This window comes from Octopus sinensis, linkage group LG4 (assembly GCF_006345805.1).
Source record: "Octopus sinensis linkage group LG4, ASM634580v1, whole genome shotgun sequence".
NCBI lineage: Eukaryota > Metazoa > Mollusca > Cephalopoda > Octopoda > Octopodidae > Octopus > Octopus sinensis.
The window spans coordinates 114,204,609-114,220,276 of NC_043000.1; the positions used below are offsets into that span (position 1 = coordinate 114,204,609).

General features: G+C 38.6%; 1 protein-coding gene across 16 annotated transcripts in view; it reads right to left on the bottom strand.

Moving 5' to 3' along the window:
• LOC115210975 (leucine-rich repeat and calponin homology domain-containing protein 4-like) overlaps window positions 1–15,668 on the bottom strand; it is a 303,130-nt gene that overhangs the window by 89,460 nt on the left and 198,002 nt on the right. For 14 of the 16 annotated variants that reach the window (XM_036502375.1, XM_036502378.1, XM_036502373.1 and 11 more), the window contains 2 exons: window positions 2,811–3,199; window positions 46–93 (listed from right to left, as the gene is read on the bottom strand). In XM_036502375.1, the coding sequence (XP_036358268.1) occupies window positions 46–93; window positions 2,811–3,199 (437 nt within the window). The remainder of the gene's footprint in view (window positions 1–45; window positions 94–2,810; window positions 3,200–15,668) is intronic. The other 2 variants (XM_036502372.1, XM_036502379.1) reach the window with 1 other exon arrangement.

The following is a 15,668-nucleotide window of genomic DNA, read 5'->3' on the forward strand; positions in this document are numbered from 1 at the left end:
AAAAAGCCAAGATTCTTCTACAGAGTTAGTAGATGAGAAATATACCTGAGGCAATTATCTACAGCATTCTTCTTCAGTCTTTCTTTATTGATTCTTGGAGAAGGAAAACAGGAGTAATTCAATTAAATTCTAGCCCATTTGTGTGTTTTTTTTTTTTGTTGGTTGGTCGGACGTTTGCTTCATATATTGCACACAAACTATCATTCTTACTCAAACACACACAAACACGTATCCATCCATTTATTCAGATTTGGAGGATCACTCCATTACAACACTGACATTTTTTTTTACACCCAGAAAATCGAAACAACAAATTGAGCACTTTCTCCTCTCATTTAACACACACACACACACACACATACGTACTCATGACGATTCTGCATTACTCAATTAAAAGTGTCAAGATACACCAGGTAAATACACACACAAACACACAAATATATACATATATATATATATATATATATATATATATATATATATATCACCGTGACCGACCAGGCTATCAGATGTTTCTACACATCGCTGGTCACAATGCACTTCGCATTGTTTTAGCCTTCAAATGACACCACCACGCTGGCTAAGCGAGCAGGCCACACACACACACACGTATATATATATATATATATATATATATATATATATATAGATAGATAGAAAAAGGAAGCAGTCTGAATTTTGGATAATTCTTTATTAGCGCTTTCATTCATTTATCTGAACTCTTCAAGACAAAAATTAAATCAAAAAAAGTGCTAATAAAGAATTCCAAAATTCTGACTGCCACCTTTTTTTCAAAATACAATATCTGTACACCACTTCAAACACTCCATATATATATAAGGAATGAACACTCCATCAGTTACGAAAACGAGGGTCCCAGTTGATTCGATCAACAGAACAGCCTGCTTGTGAAATTAACGTGCAAATGACTGAGCACTCTACAGACAAGTGTACCCTTAACAAAGTTCTCAAGGAGATTCGGTGTGACACAGAGTGCGGCAAGGCTGACCCTTTGAATTGTTGGTACATTTCATTTTTTCCAGCTGAGTGGACTGGAGCAATGTGAGATAAAGTGTTTTATTCAAGGACACAATGCATCACTGGGGGATTGAACTCATGACCTTATGATTGTGAGCCGAATATCCCAACCACTAAGCCATGTGCCTTCACAAGCACACTTAAATTAAGATGTGTTTTTGCGAGGAAGTTCTTCGATGGAGCTTTGACGAGCCCTGCGGAGTAACAGTACTGCGAAGGGTAGGTGTATTTAAACAAATATGCACACGTACGTACATACATACATACACACAAACACACACACACTGCTGCAAAGTGAAAATCCGATACAGAAAGATGTGACCTTAGGTGATGTTAAAAAAAAAGATGTTGCCAGGGGGTTTCCAGAAAGGAAGAAATGAAGAAAGTCAAAAGACAAAATCTGGATAACATGGGTGGGGGGGATTTATAAAAGTGAAGGTTGGTGAAATTTCTCTGGAGATACATTGAGGACACATGGATGATGAGGAGGGAATCAAAGAAATTTTAGTGAACCAGGTGAGAAAAAGAGAAATGAAGAGGAAGTAGAATAGCAATGAGGAATCCCATGAGAGATAGACAGAGAGGTAGAGAAGATCAATGGATCAGAGAAAGTGAAACATTTAAGTCAGTGACTCTCAATCAGGTCTCATATGGCCCTTTGGGGTCCAAATAAGATTTTGTTGTTAAAGTTTTTATCTCCAATAAATTGATTATTTACATTAGACGGATATTTGTCCTCATCTTGTTTGTTGTTGAGATGTTTTGGCTGATGTACTCTCCAGCCTTCATCAGGTGTCTTGGGGAAATTTCAAACCTGCGTTCTCATTCCTAAGGTATTTTTTGATATTATTAAATACAGAACTGTAAATTGATATTTCTGAACTAAACGGTTTTTTTTTATTTATACAACTCCTCATGATATTTCATAATGAAAATACAGTAGGATGTAGTTTAATATACTATGAATGGGTATGGAGGGTCCAGTAAAGTAAAATACGAATGAAAGGAGTCCATAAGGGTAAAAACGTTGAAAAATATTGATTTAAAATATATAATAGAGAAACAATTCTCGACCCTTTCGATACCAACCTGGCTGAAACCAGCTCTAGTTCTGTAGTTTTCATAAGTTTTGAATTAAAATCTTCCACCAAACCTTAGTCACAATTTATGTTCCTAACACTAGCTGAATGATAATTAAGTTATTTTACTAAATTCTTTCTTATATTTAAAATTAATTGAAAGAAATACAGAGCATCTCAAAATAAATATGGTAGCAAAAAGGTTAAAATATATAATAGAGAAACAATTCTTAACCCTTTTGATACCAACCGACATAAGTTCTGAATTAAAATCTTCCACCAAACCTTAGTCATAATTTATGTTCCTAACACTAGCTGAATGATAACCAAGTTATTTTACTAAATTCTTTGTTATATTCAAAGTAATTGAAAGAAATACAGAGCATCTCAAAATAAATATGGTAAAATAAAAGGGTTAAGGGAACAACTGAGAAGAGAGAGATGAAAAATGAATAGAGTCCAGTAGAAAGATAGAGAGAAACCACAGAGATGAGAATAAAAGTAGGGGAGAAAAGAAATCTTCACAAATAACTCTGAAGAACAAACAAAAGAGTTCATGAATGGAGTTGGGGAGACACAGGAAGGGGAAAAAAAAACAGAGTAATAAAGGCAAAGAAATGAAAGTTTTGTGAAAAGGAACTGTAGAAGGAAGACAAGAATTGGTGAATGGAAAATAAACCGAAAAGAACATACTTATTGTCCACTTTGGTCTTCAGTGTCTCCTCTGTTTTGTCTCTCTTCACTGTCGCTTTCTCTTTCTCCTGAAGCGGCACTCGACTGACAGGTTCAATCTTTCTCAGTTCTTCAGATTTCTGCATTTCTGCCAACTGTTGTTGTTGCACTGCATCTGGCAGCGGCTGGCTCTCCACCTTTCCTTCCTCCTGGTCCCCTTGCAGACGCTGTCGTATCATCTCCTGGTCTTGCTTCTCTTTGACAACCATGTTCAACCGCCGCATCTCCTCTCGCTGGCTGTCTAAACTCTTTGGTTGCTTTAGCTCTCGTTCAGCCTCTTCCTGCTGCATCCGAAGGTGCACTGCATGCTTCTTCTGCCGCTCATAATTAGATTTCTGCCGCTGAAGTTCCTAAATAATGAGGAGAGAGAGAGAGAGAAAAAAAAAGAATAAGATTCTAGAATATTCTGGATGATCAAACAACTGACCCGATTCAATATAGATTCTCAGTTTTAAATTGGAGCAGATTAATTGAATTAACAAACAAGATCAAATGGTATACGCAGGTAAATGGTTGTCTGCACAAGCATCAGGATGTATACAGGTGTGTATGTGTGTGTGTACAATTGTGGGTGTGTGCATGCGTGTGAGACAAAGTGTGTATGTGTGCATATGCAAGTGTATGTATGTGTGTGTTCAAGTATGGATTTGTATGTTAAAGTGTGGCTGCGTATGTATGTATGAGTATGTGTATATTAAGTGTTTCTGTGCATAGACATATATGTGGCCAACAGTTTGTCAAGCAATTTCATAATCTCCTGTATATATATAAACACAAATATACTAAACAATGTTACGATACACATCCATATCTTACACCATGAATTTATACATATATATGACTGGCTTCTATGCCAGTGGCACGTAAAAAGGACCAATCGATCATGCTGGTGGCACGTAAAAGGCACCCACTACACTCATAGAGTGGTTGGCGTTAGGAAGGGTATCCAGCTGTAGAAACACTGCCAGATTAGACTGGAGCCTGGTGCAGCCTCCTGGCTTCCCAGACCCCGGTCAAACCATCCAACCCATGCTAGCATGGAAAATGGACGTTAAACGATGATGACACACACACACATTTACACCGACATATATACATATGCCAATATATACATCTAAAAATATCAACATACACAAACATAACTGTATACTCTCTCTCTCTCTCTCTACACACACACACACACAGAGGTTCCTTCTGTTATTTTATTTGTTGTTTCTTCCCAACACATACTTTGCCCTATGACATCCAGCTTGAGCCATAGCACCACGACCACCCCTGCCCACAAAAGCATCCTCCCTACCCAACATTTCAAATTTTCCAACCAGGTCTTTACTAACAATGTCATAAACATCATCATATCATTTCAACAAAATCTGTCTTTTCTTTTGCTCTGTAGATAACAAAACTTCCCAAGAACGGAAAAATCAGCAGAACCAATCTCAACACTTTTCTATATTCTGCTAGGTTTTAGTTTGAGCTTCTGATTTCTTTTCTTTTTTTTTTTTTTTGCTTCTGGGTAATAACGTTTGATTAAGGGTCTAGTTGTTTACTGGATGAGGCCTATGCTGCCCTGAAAAACCATCCATTGCACACAAAATTGCAGCACTAGTTGCCCCACAAAACCATATTTGTGTCAAACACTTCACCACTTTTAGCATTGGTCCTCTCTTACTTTAGCATTGAAAATTCCAATGATTTTGCAAAAGCTGTTTTGCAGAAACTGGTTTACTTTGGTTTGCAGGTCATCAAAAAATTCATCTTTGTAACTTGAGTTTTGGGCCATAGACATGGAAAATATTTACTATAACATTTGTATTAAAAAAAGGCCCTCGTTAAGCACTTTAAACAATCAAAGGATATGATGCTTTTTTTTTTTTGCAAATTCTTTCTCTTCTATCATAACCATTCTTTGTATTTCAATGTTACTTCATCTACATGAATAGATAATGATATAGTTTTCCACTTCATTTGCGTCTGGTATACTTGTGTTCTGGTTTCAAAGGCTGCCATAGCCGGGAGTGGTAGCGGGGATAAGCTCCCACTGCCTACAAAGTGCTCCCACGGTGCGCGTCTCAAATAACCTCCAACAGTCAAGTCCAACTCCTGGCCTTTCCGCAGCGAAACTGTTCCCACTGACAGGAGAAGGGGCAAAGGCGAGTCACTGGCACCTTAAAACCAGTTGCTTTGGGTAGTTGGGACTCGATAGCCTTGACTGGCAGTCCAACTAGGAGAGGAAACTCCGATTTCAAACCTCTGCTGCCTTGCGGCAAGACCCCACTCTTGGGAAGGCTAAGGGAGTAAACCCTGACAGAAAATCCAGAGCTGGAGTCCCTAAGGTGGCCTGACACAACATGTCACCGGCAACTCCTGCAACGCATCTGGTACCAAGCTGTATCGACCCATCGTTCCCTTGGAGCTACCAGCTGCATGGAGAGGGGGGATCAAACTGCATGGGCAACAGCTGATCCCTCATACAAACCTGCCCAGGCCTTGTAGCTCAACTAGGAAGCGCAGATAAACCCACCACCTTTTCTGAGCTACACCATCGTCTCTTGAGATGGACGGATGCCAACGACTTGTGTTCCAATATCACCAGAAACACTAAGAATTTTGAAATTCATCATTCCACTGAGAGATTAATTCCAGCCAATATTCAATGTTACATGTTCTTACATTCCAAGTGGAGACAGGTCTTACCAGAATATTCTAAGCAACTTCTATCTTGTGAGATATTGGAATTATAAGAGTCTTAGTTGGGTTGTGATACTATGAAGGACACAATACTAAAAGCACGATATGATTATTTTTAGAATGACATAATAGGGTAAGTGTGAGAGGCTGGATCTGGCTAATTTGATCATAAAATAAGGCGGAATATTTGGGCCAGATATGGCCAGTTTAAATGCTAAAGGATTAATACAATCTAGCATAGATGATGATGATGACAATAGGTGGAACTCCTGAGAAAGGTATGATAATGTCAAGTGTGCAGGAGTCATGATATAGTCAGCTGACAGTTAGGTCTGGTGCAAGGGTGTAAGACAAGAGAGCCTGCTATCCCCTAAACTTTGGCATGAAAGACATGAAAGACCGGAATAAAAGTCTAGCACTCCATATTCACAATTTTTGGCTAATTAAAAAATCTGCTATGAATGAACAAAGCATATAGAGTGTGACAGGAAAGTAAAGGGCAGCTCTTAAGTAGAATATGCCACAGGATAAGGGTTTCTCAATAGTTGAAGATCTGTAAAGATGGGTTTCATTCACATCAATACAGTTTGGAAAATTAAAAAGCAATTTCTCTCACAAAAATATTGCTAAGTTCTAAGTTATACAAGAAGATACTTGCTCAAAGAAATGTACAATGAGACCAATTCTTAAGCCTTGTGATTTCAAACCAAACTTCTTAAATACACACACACACACACACACCACACACACACACACACAGAGCTATACCAGCCTCTATTCTTAACTCCTACATACAATGATACCTGCCCCTATTCTTAACCCCTACACACCACATCAGCCCCTATTCTCAGCCCCTACACACAACTGTCTGTACCAGCCCCTATTCTCAACCCCTACACACAACCATACCAGCCCCTAATCTTAACCTCTACACACAGGCATACCAGCCCCTACTCTTAACCCCTATACAAAATTATACCTCCAACTATAATAATAATAATAATAATAACAACTAGTTTTGCTTACAGTTAGATTGCTTACAATTTTCTCTATCCCAGATATAAAAAAAAAATTGAAGTGGTGTTCTTGGAAATAAATAAATAACAAAACTAGAGATTAAAGGGTGGTGGTTGGCAGGGGTAACAAAACCTAAAGTCAAACACAAAGTTGAAAGAACCAAACACTCGATCCCCTTCCTTTCTTCTAAGAAAGGGTTTACTTAGTCTATGAAGAATTCTCTTAATCCTCTTAGCAAGAATTCCGATTCCAGAACTCCACATTAGCAAAAGAAAAACACGATACGCTGAAGTCAACTTGCAACAGACACAGAAATTCTAAACAACCTAAACGCCTGATAAATTAATATCATTATGAATCATTATTGTTATTTTAATAATTTTACTCACTGTTTTTATTTAAAACTTATTTATTGTCTTTATTATGAGGAGGTAAACAAGTTCAAGGAATATGAAGAAAACTAGCAAAAGAACACAGAAAATAATACTTGGACACACATACACACACATCACAGAGGAATGTTTTATTTTATGTTGTATCCTAAAGGGATTACAATTAGGAGATGAAAGTAATTAAAACTGAAATGGGTTCACATCCTTCATTGTGTACTTATGTATGTGCGTACATGCAGGGATATGATAGATTTTTCTCTTTCAGATTGAGGTTTTAGCATTTGTTTCAAGCATTCACCTGCTTGTGGCAAGTCTGTACAGAAAAGGGAGGTGGGTGATGGGGGTGGATTGTTTATACCTTAATGCATAGTGTGTGTGGATGCCTATGTCTGCATGTGTGAGTTTGTGTATATGTATGTGCACTGATGCAGGATTGATACAAGGCAAAGAAAAACAACCTAAGGAACTGAAAGAAGGAAGTTTTTGCAATTTCCCAGAATGATTGCTGCTTCTGAAATACAGGGAAGGTGGTAAGGAGGCTGAATAACGCTCAACATCATCATTACAACTTCACCTGGAAATCCTCCAACATTAAACACCTACTGGAGTATCAACAACAGCCAATAATAACATCATCATCATTGTTTAATGTCCGCTTTCCATGCTAGCATGGGTTGGACGATTTTGACTGAGGGCTGGTGAACCAGATGGCTGCACCAGGCTCCAATCTTGATTTGGCAGAGTTTCAACAGCTGGATGCTCTTCCTAACGCCAACCACTCCAAGAGTGTCCACTCCAAATGTCGAGTGAGGTGGTAAGGACAACAGAGGAATGGGGAATGTAAGGAAGAGGGTCAGGCAGGTCAGGTGGACACTATTGCTTACTGTGTGTGTGTGTCCTTTTATGGCCTCTACATACAGCTAGTTCAGCTTAGATACAGCAGTAAACCTTGTTTACATTTACTGTCTATAGGCAAAGGACCCAAATCCCACTTTAAGTAAAACCCTACAGTCTAGAAAGAAGGACAATAATGTCATACACCCCTAAAATAACAGGTGGTCACAGCTGAAATAAATAACTTTGATTGTAACTCCACCCTATCAGGGTCAACATAGGGCCCAGCAACAACAACTAAGAGCAATGATGTGAACTCCAATTCCATCATTGTAGAATCTCGGTCATAGCGGTCAGCATTATTCTGCCAATGGCTGAAACTGAACTCACTACTACTCTTTTACTTGTTTCAGTCATTTGACTGCAGCCATGCTGGAGCACCGCCTTTAGTCGAGCAAATCGACCCCAGGACTTATTCTTTGTAAGCTTAGTACTTATTCTGTCGGTATCTTTTGCCGGGGACATAAACACACCAGCATTGGTTGTCAAGCGATGTTGGGGGAACAAATATACATATATACGATGGGCTTCTTTCAGTTTCCGTCTACCAAATCCACTCACAAGGCTTTGGTCAGCCCGAGGCTATAGTAGAAAACATTTGCCCAAGGTGCCACGCAGTGGGACTGAACCCAGAACCATGTGGTTGGTACGCAAGCCACTTACCACACAGCCACTCCTGCGCCTACACACATTATCATCATCGTTATCATCTTTTTCTATCCACAGATGTTGGACGGATCATTTCTGCTCTCCTGGATGGGTCAGGGGAACATATTTTGCTTGTAAGCTTCATCTCTAGAGATTTTTTTTCTAAAACCAATTACTCTAGAGTGCAGCGGGTGTATTTATATTGTGGCACCAGCACTAGAGAGAATACGGAAGAGGGAATGAGGGCCATATGGTGAGTAATTGATGGATGTTAATACCAAATGTCCAGTGAGGTGGAAACCTTGGACCCTATTGCTTACTCTGTGTGTGTGTGTCCTTTTATGGCCTCTACATACAGCTAGTTCAGCTTAGATACAGCAGTAATTTCTTGCATTTTGCACAATTCCAGATATATCCCTAAGTGGATTAGTCTGTTGAGACATAAGTGAATCAGCAGGGGATAATGGACTGCTTCTCGTAATAAGATACAAAATATCCTCTTTATCAAGATTCTGCTAACCTGGTTAGCTGAGAGACCAGCAAAACTCTGCTCATCTATTTGGTCCCATTTTGTCAGAGTAAAAGTGTTAATTTTATGTTATTTATTTAAACACTTATTCAACAGTTAGTCTGGGTAGTAGCAGGAGTGACACACCACCCAGTTTAATACTACTACTTGGTCCTTGAGTACCTTATTGAGGTTCACTCTGTCACAATAGGAACATGGCTCAGTGGTTAGGGTGTTGGACTTGTGATTGTAAGATTGTGGTTTCAATTCCTGAACCAGGCAATGTGTTGTTCTTAAGCAAAACACTCCATTTCACATTGCTCCAGTCCACTCAGCTGGTGAAAAGGACTAACCTGTGACACATTGGTGTCCCATCCAGGAAGGAATATAAATGTGAGATAAACCAGAAAACCATCCCTATGCACCTTACAGAGTAATGAGGACTAACTGACTAGGCCCGTTACAAACATTTAGGCCACACATACCACCCCACACACTGGATTCCTTTGTTAGAGAACCTCACTTTAAGTTTACTCAGGCCCTACAGGGTGATGGGAGATTGTCCCTTCTTCCCAGATAAATTTATAAAAACAATTAAATTGTGTGAAAAAGTGCCACACCCTAGCTGTTGAGGGAACCTGTGGAAGAGGTAAACCCAGGAAAACCTGGGATGAGGTGGTGAAGCATGACCTTCGAACTTTAGGTCTCACCGAGGAAATGACTAGAGACCGAGACATTTGGAAGTATGCTGTGCGTGAGAAGACCCGGCAGGACAAGTGAGACCATAACCCATGGCCTCAGTCCACTTATGCATACCTTTCCTTCTTGGGACACAAAACTCTACTTGTGAAGACCTGTTGAGGCAAGTGAAAATCAAAATCAAAATCGATCAACATCAATGGAAATTGTAGCTGTGATACCAGTGCCGGTGGCACATAAGAGAACCATCCGAACGTGGCCATTGCCAGCACCGCCCCGACTGGCTTCCGTGCCAGTGGCACGTAAAAAGCACCATCCGATCGTGGTCGTTGCCAGCCTCGCCTGGCCTCCATGCTGGTGGTACGTAAAAAGCACCATCCGATTGTGGCCGTTTGCCAGCCTCGTCTGGCACCTGTGCCAGTGGCACGTAAAAAGCACCCACTACACTCATGGAGTGGTTGGCGTTAGGAAGAGCATCCAGCCGTAGAAACATTGCCAGATCAGACTGGGCCTGGTGCAGCCTTCTGGCTTCCCAAACCCCAGTTGCACCGTCCAACCCATGCCAGCATGGAAAGCGGACGCTAAACGATGATGATGATGATGAATTAAATAAAATTAACAGTCAATACAGGGACAAATTTTTATCAGTCTCATTAAGCATTTCTAACCATATTTAGTAAATTCCAGTCTCGGATGTTCCACCTGGTTTTTTTATCCATTTTCCTTCCACCAGAATCACATCTCAGACACATCTGGTTGATGTCTGGAGTCATTCATGAAAATTAGTTAAGGATGCAAAGTCTGCTAATTAAATTAACCCAGTGAAGCAAGAGAGTAATGATGTGAAAGATGTCTGTAATGAGTAGAAGGCAACTTTGTTAGATTCTAACGAAGATGACTGCTTCCAAATTACATCAGGAAAAGAGAATTCCTGTTTTTAAAAAAACTGTCCTTTTATTAAAGAAGGAATCCCAGAGAGACTAATTAATAACTGTGCAGGTATGTTTATATAACACACCTATAGAAGTACAAGATGTACTTTTAACCATTTAATAAGATGTCTACATCTTTGTTTCAAAATAAAAGAGGAAACAGTTATGTTTATATTTCTTCCATCTTTTAAATGATAACATTATTTATTTTAACACTTCATTAATAATTAGCAAACAAATTGTGGCTAACGAAAAACAACTAGAAATTATTTACAGTGACTTCTTTGCAGTAAGCATAAGGCCAATTTTGAGGGAAGAGTAGCGAGTTTCACACACACACACACACACACACACACACACACACACACACACACACATACATACATAGATACACACATTACCCAGTTTTAATACCACCCTCTAGTTCTCGGATAATTTTAGCAGAGTTCAATCTGTACTGAACATTCAGATCTGGCCCTTAGTTCCTTCCTTGCCTTTATTTTCCAGCAGGTGTTCAAACTGGACAAAGGTAGGTCCCATATATGTCACCTGAATGAAAGGGCCTGCAAAGGACAGGAGCATTTTTTTTTTCTTTGCTTCTTAATGCCAGTTGAATGATAGCCCAATATTTCTGTAACAAATTGCACTGACATTAGAGAGATATGAGGGAAAACTGGACCCAGCCACATTTGAACCCAGAGAGATAAAACTAAGCTGTTAAACATTAAAGGTCAACCTTCTACTATTTCCGCCACCTGGGAAATATTTTTAACATAAATTGGGGGATGGTTGCTGTAAACTTCATTTAAATTTAGAGAAAGATGGGGGGGGTGCATGCATGCACACCTGCATGCATATATTCCTGCAAAGGAAGGGCATCCAGCCATAGAGATCATGCCAAAACACATGACTGGAGGAGCATGGTGCAGCCTTCCAGCTTGCCAGCTCTTGTCAAACCATCCAACCCATGCCAGCATAGAAAAGAACATTAAATGATGCTGCTGCTGTTGATGATGATGAGTTACATTGTGGTGATGATGATAATGAATTATGTCAAACATTGAAGACCACGTGTTCATTCTCTCATTCGTTGAGATAGTACCAGGTTACAGAGCTTACTATACAGTAAACTATTACACATACAAACACTCATAAACACACACACACACACACACACCTATACATACATACATATACTATGGCATTTCTGAAAAATAAATAACATGGCAGTTTTAGTAAATATACTTTTGAATGAAATACAAATGCTCGTTAACAATTTAATATTAACAGAAACGTAGTACAGGTGAGCAGACACACCTCCGTAACCAAAGATATTCTTTTCTTGATCATTCATATTTCAATAGGATATAACTCGGTTTAATAATTAAATATACATAAAACCCAGTTTGATAATGAAACATATACACTCATAATTAATATACAAAAACTCAGGTTCAATAATGAAGTATACAAACTCAGCGTGATTAATAAAATATAAAATATTTCTCTGAAATTTAACTTTAAGAATTAGAAAATAAAGTGATAGGAGCAGTATTGATACCAAAAAGGTAATATTTATTCCCATTTAAAAGTGGATGTTGTGTTAGAACACAAAATACTGTGATATTTATCAAGAGAGAACCTCTATGGTTTGTGGTGCTTACAAGCACTCTTATTTGTAATACTATTGGGAGACAATCACTGCCATCCCCACAGCCAGGACTACTAGATCATGTGATTTTGGCCTTCTTTGGACTTGTCAATGAGGGATACTTGACAGCTGAAAATAGCAGTAACAGTCCCACTAGCGATATACACAGAATCACAGAACCCATTAGCGCACCACAAGTTCATATGAGAGATTCTCTCATGGCAAATATAACAGCATTGCGTGTTCCAACACAACATCTACTTTTAAGTGGTGATAAATTTTACCTTTAAGAATTATAATTTAATTCAGTTTCCTACAGAACAAAACAAGAAAATTGACCCTGATAATAGAACTTTTACAATTTGTATTAAATCTCAAGAAAATAAACAAGGGAGAAAAAGTCGATAGATACAAGGAAGAGAAAAAATATAGAAGAAAACAATATGACACTGGATTCCATCTACTGGTAAATACGGCAATAATATGAGATTTCCCAGTTCCTGTAAATCAGAGATTGAATATGAGATTTCAACAGCAAGAGAGGAGACGATACAAATACAGAACAGAAAGCAAATAGTTACTAATGGACTAACGACTATAATAAAAGCTACCGATAGCTCCACAAACCACAATACTGGCCACAGACTCCAACAAAAGCAACAGCAAAAAACAACTGTACAGACAGGAGATTACACAAAAGGAAACAACAAAAGAAACAAGAAAAGTAATAACAATAATAATAATAATAATGATAATCAACTACAACTACAGGAGAATGTTCACAAATATCGGAATAAAGTGCAACAGATAACAGAGAAAATCTGGAAAGGAGAAAAAATAGACAGAGAACAATTCTTACAGAAAAGACATGGAGATTTTTCCAAAACTGACCTGTTTTCTGTATAGACATTTACATAGAAATAATATAGAAAATAAATGTTAAGTGCATACTATGTATAGCTTTATATATATATATATATACACACACACACACACACAAATATACATGTGTGTCATCTACCAATGTATATTGGCAAAATATATAAACAGTGGCTAGAAAGCCCCAAAAAACAAAAAAAAACTGATGCTTTACAAATGAACTCCCTTGGGATATTTGTTCTGTAGTGTGTTACAGACACTCCTATGTCTCTCTCACCATCAGTGAACCAATGAGTGGTAAGCTGGAAAACAGTAACAAATGATGCTACTGTTCCATTCATATAACATAAGATAATATAATATGCCACACAATCCAATATCTGAAGTGTGAAATTGCAATTTGAAGGTTGCACCCTTGATATGGTGAAATATGAAGTGTCTTCATTTAGATCCTCTTCAACGACATGAATGAATGAATGGATGGATGGATGTGAGTATACACATACACACACAATCATCATCATTTAATATCCATTTTCCATGCTGGCATGGGTTGGATGGTTTGACAGGAGCTGGCACCAAGCTCCACAGTCTGTTTTGGCATAGTCTTTACAGCTGAATGCCCTGCCTGATGCCAGCCACTTTACACAGTAGAATGAGTATTTTTATGTGGCACCAGCACTGGCAAGGTCTGTTTTGGTATGGTTTTCACCCAACAAATTGCCACATTTTTGCCATTAAATGGAACCTAAACCAAAACACTTCATATTTCACTGTATTGAGGATGCAACCTTCAAATATATTTACACATAATCACAATAAGAGGCAATGTTAAGCCAGCCTCCATTAAAATATCACACACACACCCCTCATTTGTTAACGTATTATTTCATACTTACAATAAATCCCCACCAAAAATAATTAATAGGTAAATAAAAATCACTCAGAAAGGTAATAAATAAAAACTTAAAATCCTTGCAAAAAAGCAACATTTAACAAATAAGGGATTTAGGTATAAAAACTTATTGTGTCTGTCCAAAGGTCTCAAACAAGTTGTTCCTATGATCACAGTATTATTAACCTCATCTTTACACCTCAACTTTATGCTGTATATTCACAACACACAACAGGCTTTAATTAACATAATTAGTCTTATTTCTTTCTGAAAACAGATATTACTGGCCTTAGTTTAGAAATAATGACTCAAGTTTGAAGCCATTCTGAGATAAGGACCATATACACATCCAGTAAGAGGCTAGCTTGACCCTTTTGTTACCATATTTCTATTGAGACACTCTGTGTTTCTTTCAACTAATTTTAAATATAACAAAGACTTAGTTATCATTAAACTAGTGTTAGGAACAAATTGTGACTAAGGTTCGGTGGAAGATTTTTTAATTTCCCCTAGCAATGAACAACAACGCTTGTATGATGGTGATCCCAATTTACAGGCAACACATGGTGTGAAGACAAGGGTACACACGATATATATAGGGTAAAAAAACAAAAACAATTCAGTCATGAATGACCATGGGATTATAACTAAAAGGTTACCCAATGAGGTACACAAGTCCAAGCATAGTTGTTTATGGAAGACCAGCAGTTGTCCATGCATACCAGCCTCCTTTCTCCGCACCACAAATGTTATCCAAGGGAAAGGCAAAGAGGCCAATACAGCTTGGCACCAGTGATGTCAAAACTCATTTCTACAGTTGAGTAAACTGGAGCCATGTGAAATAAAGAGTCTTGCTCAAGGACACAACACACAGCCCAGTCCAGGAATCAAGTTCATAAACCCCACAATGGTAAGCACGACTGTGTGCATCTGCACATGCACAATGAGTTTCTTTCAGTTCCAACTATCAAATCCATTCGCAAGACCGGTCAGTCACTATGCCCATGCCTAGACATACCTAGAAATAAACATTTGCTGACGAATACTAGAGACCCAAACGACTGCTACGGAGTGAAGATGTAAATTCTGTTAATTTGTGTTGCAAAGAACAGGTTGATGGCTGTTGTGTCGGTTTAGTTTGAAATACCCCTTCCATGTCATCCACCAAGGACAAATGTGACAACAGTTCTAAATTCTACCAGGCATGGAAGCAGCTAGGTGAGATGTATTACTGCTAGAAAATGGCAAGTGGTGAAACATGCTCAATGTTGGTGCAATAACAATGCCAGTGCAGGAATTAACCAAAACAATACATTTTAAATGAAGCTAAACGTGACATTGTAACAATAGCATGTTACTGATGGGTGGTGAGGTTGCCATTTCTTGACAACAGGAATGGTAATGTGGTGATGGGGGTGGAGCAGGGTTGGTTGGAGGAGGTGGGTGGGGGAGCTAAGAAGGTGACTGGGTGTTGGTGGGGGAGCTAAGAAGGTGACTGGGTGTGGATGGAGAAAGATTGGCTAAGAGGATGCAAGATTAGAAAGGTAAACCAGTTAACGTTTACTAGATACTACAGAGGTGCATTTATTTAATTGCAACTGGCAACAAAGTGC